This window comes from Electrona antarctica, assembly GCF_951216825.1.
Source record: "Electrona antarctica genome assembly, chromosome: 12".
Taxonomy (NCBI): domain Eukaryota; kingdom Metazoa; phylum Chordata; class Actinopteri; order Myctophiformes; family Myctophidae; genus Electrona; species Electrona antarctica.
In genome coordinates, this window is record NC_136793.1 from 43,882,764 (window position 1) to 43,901,904 (window position 19,141).

At 41.1% G+C, this 19,141-nt stretch overlaps 3 protein-coding genes across 4 annotated transcripts in view; 1 reads left to right on the forward strand and 2 right to left on the reverse strand.

Annotated features, from left to right (window-relative positions):
* dock5 (dedicator of cytokinesis 5) overlaps positions 1-883 on the forward strand; it is a 54,538-nt gene extending 53,655 nt beyond the window's left edge. For both annotated transcript variants that reach the window (XM_079516507.1, XM_079516508.1), the window contains exon 51: positions 1-883. This exon is cut by the window's left edge and continues 1,301 nt beyond it. The gene's annotated coding sequence lies outside the window, so the exon portion shown is untranslated.
* A 4,739-nt stretch (positions 884-5,622) lies between these two features.
* Positions 5,623-7,717, reverse strand: tas2r202 (taste receptor, type 2, member 202). Its single transcript, XM_079516370.1, has 3 exons — positions 7,560-7,717; positions 6,622-7,121; positions 5,623-6,298 (listed from the first exon to the last, which is right to left on the reverse strand). The coding sequence occupies exons 1-3, from the start codon at positions 7,562-7,564 to the stop codon at positions 5,811-5,813; spliced, it is 993 nt and encodes a 330-aa protein (XP_079372496.1). The 5' UTR covers positions 7,565-7,717; the 3' UTR covers positions 5,623-5,810.
* Positions 7,718-12,894: 5,177 nt separating this feature from the next.
* Positions 12,895-18,813, reverse strand: vsig8b (V-set and immunoglobulin domain containing 8b). Its single transcript, XM_079516170.1, has 8 exons — positions 18,678-18,813; positions 18,057-18,165; positions 16,163-16,332; positions 15,722-15,923; positions 15,290-15,442; positions 15,028-15,150; positions 14,006-14,144; positions 12,895-13,506 (listed from the first exon to the last, which is right to left on the reverse strand). The coding sequence occupies exons 2-8, from the start codon at positions 18,127-18,129 to the stop codon at positions 13,257-13,259; spliced, it is 1,110 nt and encodes a 369-aa protein (XP_079372296.1). The 5' UTR covers positions 18,130-18,165; positions 18,678-18,813; the 3' UTR covers positions 12,895-13,256.
* Between the last annotated feature and the right edge of the window lie 328 nt (positions 18,814-19,141).

Here is a 19,141-nt window from a genome sequence, read left to right on the forward strand (position 1 = left end):
ACGCTTTCCGTGTGTCAGGGCCTTAATGGGTTTTACCACCCACCGGCATCAAGTTGAAGTGTAAGACTGTTTTATACTTAATCATACGACGGTGTCCTGTGCCAAAAATAGGCTTTTGCAAGTAGCTATTTTCAGAGCGGGACCATCATAAGACACTGCTGTGGTACTTTGTAGCACAGCAGTGTCACTCAAAAACAAATGACGTATTTTCAACTGAAGAAACTGCTAGCACATTTTTGTTGTTGTCGCGTTTTCTAAAGCTACGTCGTTTTTGTAGACAGTGATAGACAAAGTGTAAATTAAACCTAAGTTGTGTCTTGATTAACCTTGAACACTGTATGGTACAGGCATGATTTGACTTCGGTTCTGCTTTTCAGGTGTTGGTACAGTACATTTCCTATTTTCATTTTGATATATATATATATATATTTCTTTTCTTTCTCTCATGGATTCATTATCGAATACTTTAAATTATTTTTGTTGAAGATTTCATTCAAGATTTTTATGGTTTTGCACACTCAAGGAATACAGAGTTTATTTTTAAGCAGATACATTTGAATCTAACCATGTATTATCATTTGGTGTTTTTATAGCAATAGTTTATTTTGTGTCTTCAATGCTAAATCTATGCATGCAAGCGTTGTTCAAATCCTACTTGTGATCAGTTTGAATCATTCATTTTAAATTGCCAGTATTTTAGTGTTGATAGATATTGTCAGATGGTTTACAAGGGACTAACTTTTTGTACACCAGGCGTTTCATAACGAAGATCAGAGAGATTTTCTGATGATACAATGTATTCTATCATATTAGCATGACGAGATCAAATGAGCTGTTTATATGAACAAGACAATAAAGTTGACCAAGAGAAAATAAAGACAAATTGCTTTAAAATGTTATAGATAAAGGCTAAGGTCACACTGCTCAGGGGGATGTCTCCATATCCACACAGACCTCCAAACACTTGGATGCCATTAACATTCAACAGTCAACACATTTAAAGCTGTACCCATTCCAGTTCCACTCGTGTTACAAACAGTTCCATTAATTCTCAAAACATTCAACACACGGAAATGGAGATTTTCCCATTTGCATGTTTTTGAAACCAAGCTTCAGTTGGTAATCTGGCAGCAGATGGATGGTGCGTTTGGAATGCATCAATTCTCTTGAAACGTGCAACAAACTCTGTGTAAATGTTAATTAAAGGTTAATAGTGTTAGCTGTAAACAAAATGGTGCCTCTGACAAGCTTTTTGAACAGTGGGTCGGGACCCATTTGTGGGTCGCAGACACATTGTTATGGGTCCCCTTAGTTTTTGTTTCCTGCATTTGGTTTTTAATTCTTATTTCAATTCAAAAACATTCCCAAAAAAGCAAAACTTTTCATGAAATAAATAACAAAATCCAATGATTGAAGAAAATAAGAAATGAAAGAAAAATCTATGAAATTCTATATATTAGAACAAAATATTTAAGAAGTAGCACATCTACGAGCTTGTAGATGTGCTATTTTCACTAGTTTGGGTCCCGGGCAAATATCTTATTTCTGTTTTGGGTCACGAGCTGAAAAGTTTGAGAACAACTGTTTAGACTGGTATTTTTTGCGGTGGGTGGGGGTGGGGGTGGGGGTGGTATGAAATGTTCCCATCAGTCTTGTGATGTGTGCTGGTCATGCTAATCTGGACGGCTAATGGCCTGTTCCTTCCTGTCAGATACCAGGGAACGGCGTATCACTCTCCTCCTGTACAGTTACACAGGGAGCACAAACTAGAAGGTCTAGTCAGCATGATCTGCACTGTGATGTTTGCCCATGCTTGGGGAGTAGTTCTGTAAAGTGCCAACAAGCCAATCCTGATCTATATCTCCATGGTAACCACCTCCACTCTTTCCCCCCCCCTTTTTTTTTTCTCTCGTTCTCCTGCCGTTGGTTTGAAGTGTTTACAGCCCTGTGCTGTATAATACGTGCAGCTAATTTATTGCTTTACTTGATACTGCAAAGGGCAACCAGAAGCTTCTTGAGAAGTGACGCCTGTCAATTGATCTGCGTGTGGCTCGGGGGTTTAGTGGGTCATTTAAGTCACGGTGGTTCCCAAACCTTTCAGGTCGAGACCCAAAAGAGAGATTAGATATTTGCCCAGTAGCAGATCTACAAGCACACAAGACGTCGCTTCGTGCCGTGTTGCGAGCTTGTAGATCAGCTATTTTCACTACTTCTTAATTCTATTATTTTTATTTATGGAATTTCTTACATTTGTTTGTTTTAAAATGCATGAAATTATTTTTTATTTTATAAAAAAAAAAAACTTTTGATATGTATATATATTTTTTAAATGTAGGAGAAGAAATGGGGACAAAGACATTTTTTTTTACTCTAGTCATGACCCATAAAAATTCGTCCATGACCCACAAATGGGTCCCGACTCCCAACCCACTGTTTGGGTAACGGTGAATTAATATGCCAAGAGGAAGGGAGAAAGAATCACTCAATGAGAAATAGTTTGGGTTTCATTCCAAAATGAAATCTATAAATATATACATATGGCTCAATCCTCAAGAATATTGCTGTTTTCTAAGTAAGGTATTCCACAGAGCTAATGTCAAATATATTCAATAGCGACCTTTTTATGCTAGCTGTCATTTTGACAGTGTGTAGGTCCTGCCAAGCTAAACACATTACTTTCTCTTGAGCAATGGTGGAAAAAGTACTCAATTGTTTTACTTAAGTAAAAGTATCACTTCTTATATAAATAATATATCAATATATAAATAGTCTTGTTACAAGTAAAAGTCAGAAATTTAAAATGTACTTGAGTAAAAGTACAAAAGTATTGGCATCAAAATGTACGTAAAGTAAATGTACTCATGCAGAATGTCTGATTTCAAGTTTTCAAATGTATACAAATGTTTTGAAAATAACAGATCTACAAGCTCACAATGTGTCTCATCGCAACACATTTTGAGCTTGTAGATTGGTTATTTGCAAATGGCCGAAATGTATATAGGGCTGAAGTGTTTAATGTATGTTTTGTAATACTAATCATCAACATCTACAAAGTAACTAGTAACTCAAGATTTAAAATAATTGTAATGGAGTAAAAGTACAATGTTTGCCTCTGAAATGTAAAGGAGTAGAAGTAAAAGCACAGACAATTTGGCATACTCAAGTAAAGTACAGATACCTAAAAATTGTACTCAAGTACACTATCTTAAGTAAATGTACTTCCACCACTGCACATTACTTTCTTGTGAGAGAGACAAGGATAGTGTGGAGGGAGATAGAAGCAGGACTGTGTTCCCTGCATCAAAGACCAAAAGATGGCCTTTCCTCCTTGGTCCATTTAGCTGCTGGAGCTCTCAGCCTCTCTATGGGATTAGAAAACTCCATTGTATCTTCACTTTGAACTTCACTAGGTGGTGCCAGAGGGTATGAACTAATGGAGCCCTGCAAAGACACTACACACATGCACAGTTTGCGCACACACATACAAATGTTATTTGTTTGACTTTCACCTATTTCTGACTGTTCCTGTCTGTACAGAACGTATTTATAGAGTCAGAGATGGAGATATATAAGGATGGATAACACACAGACACACATGATTTTTGCCTCCAGATTTTCATAGCTGGTGCATGCATTTGAACCAACAATCCTCCAGTCACAAGCTTCTTTCTCTCAACTTCAGGCTACTGTCGTCCGCCCCATTTGCAGCTGTGACCGAGAAGCCTTGGATAAATACAATACTACTTCTCTTCCTAAATTGGATGATTAAAATATATCAAAGAATTATATACCTTTTAATACCAGTAAGACGCCCTGAGTGTGAGAGGGCGAGGTCGTGTGCACGCATCCGCCTGGGTGACGGCAGACTGCTGGGCAAGCGCTGGTGCTTTGGCATGGGGGGTCAGATCAACAAATGGAATGAATTATGTACTGGCCATAAATGGAGTGTGTCTTGAGTGTACAGGGTTGTACAGGGTACAGGTCAGATCAACATATAGAATGTCAGAACAGGTCAGCTCCATAATATGGAGATCTAAGGGTGGCAGCGGGGGAAGTGACTTGAGTGTATGGAGTTTGATGAGGTCTGGCCATATATGGAGGCTGGAGCGTGTCTTGAGTGTACAGGGTTTGATGATGTCATGTTACGAGGTGTGACCATATATGGAGGTGTGATATGGCCATATATTAACATTCCAATATATGGAGAAGGGCCCCTGGCGATGTCCTCTACGTCACGACTATATGGAGATCCCTGGTGATGTCATGTGATGTCATGATGCATGACCATATATGGGGGCGTGACGGACCAACGGGAAATGCACGTTTTCATAGTAAATGCGACCTGTGGTCGCAATAAAATATAAATACTCTATGGTTCTTTGTAGCATCCGCTCTTGAATGCAGACAAATACAATATATGTATTTAGCAAATCACTCACAATGACCATACAATGTGGAAGGTCAGATTAAACCCTGAGAGTGCTGCTGTTATGCACCGAACATAGCAGCTCTACAAGCTCACACTGTTATGCACCGAACATAGCAGCTCGACAAGCTGTTATGCACCGAACATAGCAGCTCTACAAGCTCACACTGTTATGCACCGAACATAGCAGCTCTACAAGCTCACACTGTTATGCACCGAACATAGCAGCTCTACAAGCTGTTATGCACCGAACATAGCAGCTCTACAAGCTGTTATGCACCGAACATAGCAGCTCTACAAGCTGTTATGCACCGAACATAGCAGCTCTACAAGCTGTTATGCACCGAACATAGCAGCTCTACAAGCTGTTATGCACCGAACATAGCAGCTCTACAAGCTGTTATGCACCGAACATAGCAGCTCTACAAGCTCACACTGTTATGCACCGAACATAGCAGCTCTACAAGCTCACACTGTTATGCACCGAACATAGCAGCTCTACAAGCTCACACTGTTATGCACCGAACATAGCAGCTCTACAAGCTCACACTGTTATGCACCGAACATAGCAGCTCTACAAGCTCACACTGTTATGCACCGAACATAGCAGCTCTACAAGCTCACACTGTTATGCACCGAACATAGCAGCTCCTACAAGCTGTTATGCACCGAACATAGCAGCTCTACAAGCTGTTATGCACCGAACATAGCAGCTCTACAAGCTGTTATGCACCGAACAGCAGCTCTACAAGCTCACAACGACTTGTGCTGTACCGCGAATCAATGACCTCCATCATGTGTTCTCAGGCCATTGGCCAATGGAAAATTTTAAGTAAACTTAAGATGGACCGATCAATCCACTTCCTAATCAAATCAAGATAGTTGGAAGACAACTATTTTAACATTATGGTAGTTCAGTAGTAAACACTGAAAAGCTAATTATGATACTCCACTTTTAATAATCACACAGAAAATATTCATGGCTGTAATTGCTTCACAACAAAATCCCACTAATCGTCAAGGATAACGAGGATTAATTTATTGTCAACGTGACAAACTATTTAAAAAAGTCTTTATTGAAATTTCAATGACACAAATCTCAGGGGCAGGCAAATAATGAAAAGACTATGCTGCTGAACACCCCACGCCCCTCCCAGACAAAAGGAAAAAACATTAGATTTGATAATTAAGCCAATTCCAAGTTCCCCTGACGCTCTGCGAGTACTCCATCTCTGCTAACCCCCACAATAGGTCATTGGAAGGGTGAAGATGGCCACGAGTCTCGTCCGATACCTGGGCCGTCAAGCCACCATCTTCTTTTCACCTGACAGTGAAGGGCCTCACTAGGGGGGGGCATAACACATCAACACGACAAACTTAACGGTTAACTTTCAATTTTCTCTGGGGGTTGGACGGTTTTCACCTTTAGACAAGACAAACACGGATAGCCATCAAGCCAGACGTTATAACCGTGGATGAGAGCTTTCCAGAGGGTCTTCTTCCCGTAGACCAGCACCATGGCACTGACGGTGGTGTAGACGGACGTGAAGAAGAAGGTGAGAGCGATGGCGCTCTCGTGGTTGACCGCGATCTCATAGTGCACGTACAGGTCGACCACCACGAAACACAGGAAGGCAAACACCAGTGACAGCGTCATGCGGATCACCCTCATCTGAGCGCCGAGCTTCGGCCCGTGGGCCAGGCCGTTGGCACTGGCCTTCATGTTGTGCAGGTGGATCGCCAGGTGAACGGAGATGGAGAGGCAGCATTTAATCATCAACAGCCCCGGCAGTACGTCGGCTATGACCAGATACAGGGCTTCATAGACCTGACCAGGGATGGTGTCGGGTATCATGATCCCGCAGTCTTTGCCTGGTAAATGGGAAATGGTGCATTTATAGCGCTTTTATCCAAAGCGCTTTACATAGATTGTGCATTACATTCACACACACATTCATACACCGATGGCGGAGGAAACCATGCAAGGCACCAACCTGCACAGCGGGTTCAGTGTCTTGCTCAAGGACACTTCGACACCAACTCTGGGGGAGCCCGGGTTACAAACTGGGAATCTCACGGTTCCCATCCAGCCTCTCTACCGGCAACTCTACCCCTGAGCCACTGCCGCCCCACGTTCACATTGAACCTGATTTGTGGAATATTGCACAACAACATATAAGATGAGAAATACATACCTGCAATGTTGTTATCGTGATGGAGAACCGCCAGCATGGGCATGCACGTGGCGAGACCGCACACGGGAATGAGCAAAATAATCACGTTCACGTGTTTCAGGATGGCCGCTCGAATCTTAGTGTAGCACCGATTGGGCGTCGCCACCAGCTTGGTGCTGTAGTAGAAGGTGAGGAAGCCTGAGGTCCACATGATGGCGAACTTGAGGCTGAACATGAGCAGCAGCATGACGGAGTAGGCCGTCTGGGAGAGGCGACACTCCCCGTCCACCTCGTCCATGGTCATCCAAAAGTAGCAGAGGAGCTGATGGGCTCCGTTGGCCATGGACAGCGCCGTGATGATGGTCTCGCTCGCCGTCCACCGTTTGTTTTGCTTGTAGTGCCACAGGCTCATCAGGAAGATGTATAGATTGAAGAACACCGTTGTCACCGCCAACAGGCCCGTCATTGCCCAGATGGCTAACTTATTAGTACCCAGCATGATGCTGCTCTCTTCGCTTTCCCTAAACAATGCAGAGGAGATATTTCATTTATTTTCAGCCTTTGTACCACTTGAGCTTACATCAGCAAGATGTTTTGGGAGGGTGCAAAAACGATGGACTGAAGAAAGGTTCAAAGGTCAGTTTTCAGAGATCATCTGATTGCAGTGGGGTTTTTTTAGAGGTGTTCAGGAAAAAAAATCTTTGTTTCAATGGTTTCAGCACGGTTTTGTCACTTTGCCTGGGGAGAAGAGACACACATTTAGCTTTGTATAAAGATCCACACATTTAGCTTTGTATATAAACCCATTCCAAATAATCTAAGTTTTTAATTATGCTGCATGCTACATGTAAACATAAAGGCGTGTCAAATGTGCATTTGAAGAATTAAGCGCAATATATCTGGAATATGTTGGTAGAAGCATTCATAGAACTGTCATGTTAAAAAACACACAACTCTACCTCATACACAGGTGCCTTTGGGTTGGATCAGGAATTTCATCGTCTCAAACCTCATTAAAAAGTCTTCGTTCTCTTCGTTCACTTTTCTCATTCCTAATTGGATCGGTTGCAGTCTGACTCCAGATTCTTTGTTTGTTTAACCAGTCGCCTGAAGACATTTATTAGCTGTGGCACTGCAAGGCAAACACAACTGCCATGATCCTTTATATGCAAGCTGCAACCGTGATTTGCATCTGTGTTGACAGTAGGGAATTGTGGCTAAAGTATTTGCCTGGTCATAGGGTGAGGTGACGGTCACAGGATGTGGAAGACGCGTGTTTATTATGCATATCCGGACAACATACTGTAATGCAGTGAGGCTGAGAGCACAGTGGTGGGAAGTAACTAAGTAGGCCTACATTTACTCAAGTATTGTACATACAGTTGGGTGCCACCGATATTGTCCCTTATCATTTGACCCATTTAGGCCTGACCTCAAAACATTTAAAAATCCTGAAAAAATCCTGAAAAAATCCTTCTAAATTTTCACGATTTAAAAAAAATAGCAGACCTACAAGCTCGTAGCGCGCCACTCGGTGGCGCGCTATGAGCTTGTAGATCTGCTATTTTTCAATAGCTAAATTATAACAATGTTTAAAACACCAAAAGGGGTTCCCGCCCAAAATGGGTTAACTGTCCTTTTGTGCAGATCACGCAAACCTCAGCAAAAAGAAAAGGACTATCGATGGCCTCCAACTGTAAGTGCAATTTTGAGGTACCGGGTACTTGACATTTTTTTTCAATACTTTTTCTCAAACTTGAACTGATTACTTCACTACAATTACTTGAAAATGTTGTTACAAGTTACTTTGTATATTTAGATTAGTATTACAAAACATACATCTACCATTTAAAGCCTATATTTTATCTGTTCGCTTTACTGTATATATAGACAGACACTCTTGATGAAGGTCCAGAGGGACAGAAACGTCAATGCTTGAATACAGATTCTGCTGCTGAGCAAGAGCAGTGTGCGGGATTTTTCTTCATGAATATTTCTTTGTGAAAGGTAATTTGTTACTGTCCAAAGCACCTGCATCTGAGCTGAGAGTATAGAATATTTTCTTTTCATAGTTTATCTATTTGAAAATGGCTGATTTTCACAGCGCGTCACATGCGTTATGGGCTTGTAGATCTGCTATATATTCTAAAACATTTGACAAATTTGTGTACTTTTACTTTTGTACCGCGATTATATTCTGATGCCAATACTTTTGTACTTTTACTCAGGCCTAGGCCTAAGTATAGCGCTTAACACCAGGGGTCATCACCATGTTGGCTTGTGGTGGACATTTTTGTCAAAATTCAATTTTTGCCACGGACATACAAAATGAGCGGACAGTAATATTACCAGAAACACGTAAAAAGCTATCCCTGAATGGGTCCATTTGGTAATGTACCTTCATTTATATACTCTGAGTTCATAAACGTTTGAGAACCACTAGTACTAGTTGGACTCCTGATGTCCTATAGGGATTCTGAAGAAATCCTAGAACCTTGACATTCAGTATTTTATAACTATAACAGAAAACATTGCATGGATGCACCTGGGACGTATCCTCAGTGATGTATCCCAAGGTCATTGCATGGATGCACCTGGGACGTATCCTCAGTGATGTATCCCAAGGTCATCGGGGTTTCGGGTCTCTCGAACATCATACCCCTCGCTCAGGCGACCCAGCCGGGGTGATCATGTCCCGACTTACGTCCCAGTAGCTACCCTCGATCAGTCCCATTAGGGAAAGACCAAGGCCACACAATCCGTTGGATCTACTCCAGAACTACTCTGCCAGGGCTGGGAGGTACGTTTCTGGCGCATGGAAGGACTAGGCTCTGTGGGTTGACTCCTGTCCGGGCCCCTCCTACGTCTAACCAGGTCCACTCCTGCTCTCACCAGGCCCAGGACCTGTGCATTGCACCAGACTCCCAGCACCAGACACTTCATTCAGGAGTGGTGGATTCCTAAGCCGCAATGGTTCCGCAGACTCCACCTGAGTGGCCTTGCGGCTTGAGTGGCCTCACCGAGGGTTTGTTGGGCTTCCTCCACATGGAGGACACTAGGCTGGGGCGCTAACCCATACTGCTCACCCGGGTGCCGTCTACATTCTGGCTGTGTTTGAGTATTATGATCAAAATAATGAACATTATAATGGTGTGTTAAAAAAAAAAGAAAATCTAAAATTTGCCATGCAAGGACAAGGACAAGTCTTTGCCACGAACACATTTGTCCGTGTACGGACATATTGATGACCCCTGCTTAACACCCAATGCAAATTACTATTCCTGGAGCATGACCACATATTTACAAAACACCATAAAACAGAGAACATTTTACATGAATATAGGAGGGGACATCACCTTTGGCTTCGAGTCACCTTCAGGAGCTGTGTTTGCCATACAACATTAGTTGACTCTGGCGGGAACTCATTTTGCAGACCTTTTTCTTGTTTGTTTTACATTCTGTACTGCATAATTAAAGTAACACCCCTGTTTATTCAAGCATGAAGTTGGTTTTTACAATGTCATAAACTTTGTTGTGACACTGAGGCCTTATTTCTTTCAAATGAAAATGTTATCAAGTTTATTGATTACAAAACCAGTCAAAAGATGATTCAGGGTGCTTATCCTATACTGTGTACACAGTCAAATACTGTTAATATAATTCAGACAAATGTAAGGGTCCAGTTGGTTATGTTTGTAAACTCTGAGTTGAGTTAAATTAACACTCGTGATTTGATAGTGTAAAAAAGGGAAGTATTAGGTTTAGAAGTTCCTTCCTCATGGGAATAAATACAACCTGTTTTCATAGTGTTTTACCCCCATATTTGCTTCTAGAAATACGATTAAGATAATATTTAGACCGTAAACACTGTCAATAAAACTTTAGGTTTATGCTGTTTTTTGTGTTCGTTTTTTTATTTATTTCTGGGGCAAGTTTCTTGAATTACGGTATATTTACTGCATTCATGTGGAATAAATGATTTAGGCGATAGATTTGTGCATCAATCACACAGATCTTGTTCTTATCCTCCCTTAAAATGATGAACTGGTCATTTACAAGATGAACTGAGCAAATCCAAATTATGCATGCACACACACACACGTCACCCTGACAGCCTTGAACGGAATATAACAGAGCAGTTATGGAAATCAATATTTTGAGATGTCTTTAACTTAAAGCCAAGCATACAGTAGTTTGTATAAGGATCCAAGTCATACTGTAGCTACTCTACAACTGTAGCTGGCTTGCTGACCAGTTTGAAGAACCATTTGCAAAATGTGAACAATGGCTTTTAAAACTTCCCTGTTATATGTATCAGGGACGTTTTAAAACTTCCCTGATATATGTATCAGGGTCGTTTTAAAACAAAGCCTTTGTTTGTGTAGGAACTGCATAGGGCAAGACACCTGAGTTCACTGCAACCTCAAACATATTTTTTCTGCAACAGAAACCTTTTTTCTCTCTTGAATAATTGTTCACATCATCGAGTATTATCCAGATTAAAATAGCCGACTGTAGTGTGTGTGTGTGTGTGTGTGTGTGTGTGTGTGTGTGTGTGTGTGTGTGTGTGTGTGTGTGTGTGTGTGTGTGTGTGTGTGTGTGTGTGTGTGTGTGTGTGTGTGTGTGTGTGTGTGTGTGTGTGTGTGTGTGTGTGTGTGTGTGTGTGTGTGTGTGTGTGTGTGTGTGTGTGTGTGTGTGTGTGTGTGTGTGTGTGTGTGTGTGTGTGTGTGTGTGTGTGTGTGCGTGCGTGCGTGCGTGCGTGCGCGACCAATGCTCTGATCAGTGCAAATATGCCATGTGGACTACATGCAAATGTGTCAAATTAGCCTGGCCTTGAATGTGATTAGTAAAAATAAATAAAAAATTAAAGATTGTCAGGAGACAATTTGGTCAATGGATGTACAGTATATTCATTGATACTGTATTATGTTCATTCAGTTGGAGATCCAGTGCAGATACCTAGTAGCGCAGCATTTAGTTTAATTTTCACTTTCACTGCTGTGACACCTGGCTTTCCCTCCGGTGATCAATAAAGGTTTATCGTATATCATTTTGAATTATGTCAGCATCTCCACTGAACATGCTCTCTTGTGCTGTAGGCTATAAAAAACGATGACTGTATGTATATGGTTGCTAGTCACGTGTCTTGGCCTGCATTTTTAATTAATAGGCAACGGCAGAATATCAAGTTTAAATGAATAGGCAACAGTAGAATATAGATTCAGCTCTGTAGAAAATCATTTAGAGGTGGTTTGTTCTAGCCTTTTCTTAATCAATTCTGTTTTGAAGTCCCTTTTGGTTTCCTGCATTTTTTTAAATTCTTTTTCATAAAATGTTATCCTGGCAACGATTAGAATGTTGATCTAATGGATTTTCTTTTATTTGGTTAAAGTTTTTTCTTGTCTGATTTAAGTAAAAGTAATACCTCAATTTATAAGTAATCGGTTAGCAAATTTTACTTGAGTATATACAGTACCAAAGTAAAAGTACTCAAATCTACAAGCTCACAACATGTTGCATTGTGACACTTGCAGATCGGCTATTTTTGAAAGATTTGGAAACATTTAGTGCCTTTACTTTGGTATGGCCATTTAAGTAAATAATATATTTCGAAGTTTAAAATATAAAAGGCTTCAGTGGTGAATAATGTTTTAGTACAGAACATTGGAAAAACTCAAAGATCTTAATATAAAAGTAAATAAAGTACTTGAGACTGTTACTTTCCACCACTGTCTCTTTTTTATATACATACGGTATATTTGTGCAGTAGACCTTTCTAGATTTAATTTTGTAATGCCAAAATAGAACATGAATGCAGGTCATTTTCTCATTACCAGAAATGATTACGCCTCAGGAACGGACGGGCATGCAGATTTATGAATCTTGGTGGGAATGACGTGATTACAAGGTCAGAATAAAAAATAATCACATCAGGTGTAAATACATTCCTTCAATAAAAAGTTAAAATTAATTAACCACTTGCCACTTCAATTGCAGTGGGGGTATCAGATTTACAAGCTAACTGATGTATGGTATGCTGTGAGCTTGTAGATCTGCTATTTTCAGTATCGTTTCTCTCATATATAATTTCTGGAACATCTGTCAATATTTGGGGCGAAATGTCTAAATTTAAATACAGCAGTGCATTCATGTATAATAGAATCTCAGGTGTAAATGGCTTGACTATTTTGTTACATCCACCAAGATTATCTAAAACAAATCATTCGAGACGATAAAAGAAGCCGTAATGTACCTTGAGCTAGATGGACTTTCACATTTTAAAATACAATGTAATTGTGTAAAAGGATTTTTATTGTACAAAGATTAAAAGCGTTATATACACATCTTTCAGCGTATGCCTTGTATAAAACAAATATGCATCAAAGATCCTGATAATTATCTATATACACATTTTACATACAGGATTTACAAAATAAGACTTGACCATTATTTTGACAAGAGCACAGTGGATCCCAGCAGCTAATAGCCTGCCATTTATATCCAGTGGGCTGTACCCTTTCTATGCAGTTAATCCATTGCACCATTCATCACATACAGTAGGCCTAAATGTCCCTTCCAAGATGTATTCGTGTACTTCGTGCAAAATGTCTCTCAATCCAACACAGTTGTTCGATACTTCCACATGATCCGTGTCCTCACACAGGGTATCCGTATTTACTGTCATATTCGTATTTCTGGGGAGGGGTTGTGTGGTCGCCATTGGTTAACTGTGGCGTGCCGTTGCCCTGGTCTGTGTGGGTGGTACTTCGGCCAGACTCGGTCCTGGCGGCCTGGGCTCTCTTCACCGAGCTGTACATCACCCCGGGGTGTGCGCGATACCCCAACACTGAACGGAAACTAGAGTTTCTGCTGGAGGGCCGACTCTCTGGTGCTGGGACGTCCTCCCTGAGGAAAGAGCACCACACAGGACTCAAAACTGCGCTTTCTCGTTTATTTTGTTTGTTATTTAAAGAACGTTAGGCCTATGGGGGGGAGGAGAGGGGGGCATGATTTACGATTCTGTCACTATCAGTGTCTATTTCTATTGCAAATTCTTAAATTGTTTAGTCTTAGTATTTTGACAGCAAATTCTGATATTCAGTCTTTTGAACACACCATTAGTTTTAGTCCGATTTAGTCACCTGAAATTGTTTAGTCTTTAGATCTAGTCTTCTTAGTTGACTAAATATCAAAAACCTTAGACTTTGTCATATTAGTCAATAAAATTAACACTGAAACTCGGACGGCGCTGAGTCGACTGAAGGTGACTTCGCAACGCTTGGCACGGCGACTTGCTCGCTCGGCGAGGCCTCACGTGGCTCAAGTCACCTTCAGGCGGCGCGGAGAAAATGAGTGCACCTTGTGTGTATAGTTCATAGAGTATATATGGTATAGTTTCACAAACCTGATTTCATTGGCAACCTCCTTTACGTAGCGTTTCTTACGACAGCAGCAAACCAGGAGACAGATGAGTAGCAGCAGCAGCAACAGCAACAACAGAGCTCCTATCACCGCACCCGCTATTACACCCGCTTTGTTGGTAGCTATAGAGCAGAGGAGAAATGACACTCAGACGCTGTCCTGCTTTACTGTATGTGCTCTGCATTGGCTTTTAAATGTCAACCGATATTTTTACTTTGTCACCTCGAATATCACAGCGGATGGATGACAATACAATACTGAGGGATTTGTTCCTGATCCGATTAGGTTCATTGTGAGATCAATGTTTTGATCACCTACTGTATGAATCTTCGGTTCAGATCTCATAATCCTTTGGTGATCGAAATGTTGATCTTACCATAGTGCAATACACTTACAGTAGTGGGAGCAAATATAAGAGTGCGCCGACTCCATTATTGTCTCCACCAAGCCGAAGGCATGGGGAGAGAGTATGTTTTGCACCCTGTGTGTGTGTCCGTCCGTTACCAGCTAATCTCCGGCACCGTTGGCCTGATCCATGCCAAATTTTGCACACACATTCCCTAGATGCCAACGATGAACCTCTGCTCAAATTTTCCTGAACGGCCTGTTATAGCGCCACCAGGAGGCCAACTTTTGTAAAACACATTTCTTGCTATTACTCCTCCAGATTTTGTCCAAAAATCCCACAAATCGTTACACAGTATCTCTATAGTCATGTGCTCAAGACAGATGGCACCCTTTTCACATTGGCCTATTATAGCGCCACCAGGAGGCCACAACCTGACCTGCCCTGGTGGAGACCTGTGCCCGAGGGGCACTTTTTCTAGTTATTTTTTATGCAGATCTTATGTTTGTCCTTCACCTGATTACCAGAGTGGATATACAGTACATGCTCTACTACTGAAGCCCATGCGTTTGACACTCCCAATCCTAATGAGGATATCCCAAGGCGTTCAAAACGTTGTAGAATTTGGAGGGAAATTATAAAAGAAATGACTGACTTACGGTTGTATGCGTGCAGCGTGTATTTGCACTTCTGTTTGCCAACAGCATTTGTCACCTGACACAGATAATTCCCCACATAGCTCTCTGAGTGATTCCTTATCAACAGCTCCCCGGTCTGTGAGTCTGAATGAAAGAGAGAACATTCAGTACTGTCACACGACTTGACATACTGGAATATATATAATGTGTTATCGATGTAGGCTACAGTATGGTCTATGCCTGCTTTTTCTGTATCATCAATTAGCCTTGAGTTGTACAGTACCTTGAGTGGCAGTTGGTGGGATGGCACCTCCACTGTCTCTTGTCCACACATAGGTGAGAGGAGTGGATCCCTGAGCACATTTACAGCGGAGGGACACAGTGCCTCCCTTCTCCTCACCACCTTCAACCGAGCACTTTGGCACTGATGGGGGAACTATAATGCAAGAGAAGAACAACAACAATCAAGATTAAGCAGGGTTTTAGTGTCAAAATATAGCCTATCATAGGATGTTTATATGTGTGACAGTAGGCAGTGTCTTAGGTGTGGTTGCTAAAAGAAAAGCATGGTTATTAGGAGGGGAAGCAAAACTGCCGGGGCATTAGCATTCCTTGTGAATGACAAAGCTCTGATAAACATAGAACAATAGGGAGGGACAGAACAGGCAAAACAGAAACCAGTCTGGGAGGCGTGTCAAAGTGTATTCATCCTCACCCATCACTACGAGAGTGACTTTTCGCATGTCAACACCAGGCGGTTTCTTGACTTTGCATTGGTAAGTGCCTGTGTCCGAGACACCGGCATCAGTGATGGCGATGGAGGCAACTCCCAGTGTAGGGTCTGCCACAAACATGAGCCTTCTTGAGAGGCTGGCGTCACCATAGTGCAGCGTTTGGCCCCCAGTATACGATAAGATCTGAGATGGGGAGATTCAGTTCAGTGACAAACCAACACAACAAACACAAAATAGTTCGTTGGGAGCAGGTTTTTCCACTAGAATATGAATATACCCTCTAGCTGAAAAGGATCATTTACCTTAGTCTAGAATGTTTGAAATGCAAAGTATGAAATGTTAATCACACTCTAGTCAATTCCCCAAACCTCCCAGGCCAGTTTCTCTTGAGGGTATACTCTGATCTTCAATGGAATACTTACCAGTTGGTCTTTCTGGGTCATGTCAGGGCTAACATTGGACCATTCAATGTCAAGTTGTCCATTATCTTCAGAAGTAGAGGTGTAGGTACATCCCAGAGTAACCTTCTCCCCCTTGGCTCTCTGGAGGGTCTGGGGGCCTGTGGACGTCACCTTCAGTGCCCTTGTTACATCTCATGGATCAGAGGAACATAGTACATATAAATGTTCTGTCATGATTCTTTTACAGTGTGGCATGTCATTCCCTTCAACCAAATTCATGCTCTGGATCGGTATTCATAAATGTATCTAAGATGTGCAAACTATAATTAGACTTAAGTCAAAATTAAGTTTTATACTGGAGGGTATAGAGCCCAAAGAGCAATTGTAAAATTAAGGCTCTTCATGAGTAAAATTATGACCAAAGTTGAACAGATCAACATTCAAGTGTTTTCTTTTTGGTTCTAACCTGTGTGCACACCGACTGTCATGGCAACATATCTGCGGTATATAATCCTCATCCAAAAGGCATTATACTATAGTTTGGAGATTCAAAGAATCCTTGTAATAATAATAGTCACACATCTTTACCAGCGCAAGAGGCCAAGGATGAAAAATAGTGTGTTTATGAATCTTTATTTCAAGGAGAGACGGGAAGACCTCGGCATGGTTCTTCGTTGTGCAGCTGTTCAGCTGAAAAATGTGTGACACAATGCTTTATGTTTCTCGTTGATATTTCCGTTGAGCAACACAGTCATACGCCAAAGCATAAATTGGGCTTCAAGCCTTATCTCCGTTTATATTCTGCCTGCACACTGACGGGGACAGAACCGCACCTGCGGTGTGCTTCTGCCATGCATGTACTTAAACTGAAAAGCCTCAGAATCCAAATGAGTCAGTTTAATTCTCACAAAATATAAATATATGATTCTAGGACAACCGCCACAAACTTCTAGTGGCCTCTGAGGACCGGCCATGGAGCAGTTGCTCAACTGCCTGTGGGATCTCAAGGGCATCTCAGCAGTTAGGGAGGAGAGCATTACACACATTTTGTCCCAATTTTCAGTCGGTCTGCTGCCAGTTTGACCAATTTTTGTTAAGTATGGTTGGAATGTTTATGCAAATTCAATACAATGCTGCGTTTGAAAATAAATAAAAGAGCACTAGAAGAGATGGAAAATTGCAAAAGACAATTTAAGAAAAGATGATTATGGCAGAAGAATGACAGAGTTAAGGGTTTATTATTGTGAGTCACACTTAAGCTGAGAGGCTGTGGTAAGTTGTCATTAAAAGACTAATGTACTGTACATTCACATAATGGGGGGGAAATCATTGGCAAGATGCGTTTGTCATAATGTATTAATGGTTCACTGAAAATGCTCTGAACAGTATGTAGCTATTGTGTCCAGAATATGCAGGTAGTGCACCTAACATTTCCACCCTTTACAACAAGCAATGGAAATTAAAAATGGTCCATTCAAGGAGTTAAGCTGTCAGATCATGCACATTGTCTATTAGACATCACATCTGTGATGTAGTTCATGGCACTGGGTTCAAGCAGGCGCAGAAGTCTCATTTATGCTTTGTGACGTACGACATATCACTAGATAAAACGCACCCATTTTTCAGTTGGAAATATGCTTCACTTTGTTGCAGAGGCAGTCACTTCAATATTTGATGACATGCTAATCTACTGTGTGCATCACAAATCTGACTTGAACAAAGATCTTGGCACCATGATAACATTTACAGGAAATACTTGTGTTTAATGTTTTGATAAGTCATACTGGCCATCTAACTATTTAGGCCAGGAGGCATGGTTAGTACCAACATACAGTACTGTACAAAGACATGCACTGTAAACAGTAGCGTGCACATAACAAACATAGCAGTTGGTTCAAAAACCAACCACACTCACCTGTGTTCAGCTGAAGTGTTAGAAGAAACAGACCAGTCAACAGCAAGTTGTTGTTTCTGAAACCATTTCCCATTGTAACCGAGGGTCCCGAAAGGGGCCAATTGTAACCCTGGGAGTAAATGTGATAAGTTACAGAACAAATGTAGAAGAATGTAAGCAAATGACTGGTACATTTAAAGTGGCATTTCATCTGAATTATATTTGATCCCTACATTGTATTTGATTCTTCTTGAGAGAATGAGTTAGAATGTATTGCTTTATTTGGTTATTTTTTATTTGAGGCTCAAATTGAAAGCTCAACTCCACCTGAAACCCATATGAATTCAATGTCGGTAAACATTTTGTCCTTTAAACCTCCTGTACATAATGATTACAGCAGGCCAACCCAGGTTGCAGTCCAGCCTATTTAGCTACTCAAAGAAATGGAATCTATTCCATCTTCAAATTTAAGACATTTTCTCTGCCAACTAATCAGCACATTCAAGCTATAGATGAACGTGAGGTAAGACTTTACATAAATCCAATAGCTAGACAGACGTACTGTATATCAACAAGAACACTAAACTGAGTTCTGTTCAGCAGTAGTGAATTATATTAAAATGAATAATGACTCAAACATACCTTTCAGTGGAAAAATAATCCAACCAAGATGAAGGCACAGAGAAGTGTTTCTTCACAGTTTAGTTTCCCTTCCTATTTTGCTCTCAGCTGAAACCCAGCAGGTGCGATAAGTGTCAGCCTCAGCCACACCCTATCCTGTCCATAGTGCTAGCCTATTGGCCACTGTTGAAGCTGGGTGTATTTCAAACAAGTCCACATAACTATTTACCTTTCCAACTTTTTATTGTATTTCTACAGAAATGATACAGGGATTTTATAATATGTTGAATAATATATAGTTATTTTGCAGTTACTGAATCATCTGCCCTTAATGAGAAATAATATGTTCTCTGAGCAAGAAAAAATAAAGCTTGTTTACAGTCTATATATAGTTTGCCCTCCCACAGTAAATACAGTAGTTGATTGTGAAATTAATGATTTACCTCCTACGATTGGGAACAGCACAACCACATGGTTCAATTTGT

What these genes read in the sequence shown, in the direction of transcription:
- tas2r202 (XM_079516370.1), bottom strand. An exon ending in TCACGATAACAACATTGCAG is followed by an intron (nt 6,299 to 6,621) that starts GTATGTATTTCT and finishes CCCATTTACCAG; the next exon opens with GCAAAGACTGCGGGATCATG.
- vsig8b (XM_079516170.1), bottom strand. Translation starts at nt 18,129, where the DNA reads ATGGGAAATGGTTTCAGAAACAACAACTTGCTGTTGACTGGTCTGTTT. An exon ending in AACACTTCAGCTGAACACAG is followed by an intron (nt 16,333 to 18,056) that starts GTGAGTGTGGTT and finishes CTGATCCATGAG; the next exon opens with ATGTAACAAGGGCACTGAAG. An exon ending in GAGGTTGCCAATGAAATCAG is followed by an intron (nt 13,507 to 14,005) that starts GTTTGTGAAACT and finishes CTCTTTCCTCAG; the next exon opens with GGAGGACGTCCCAGCACCAG.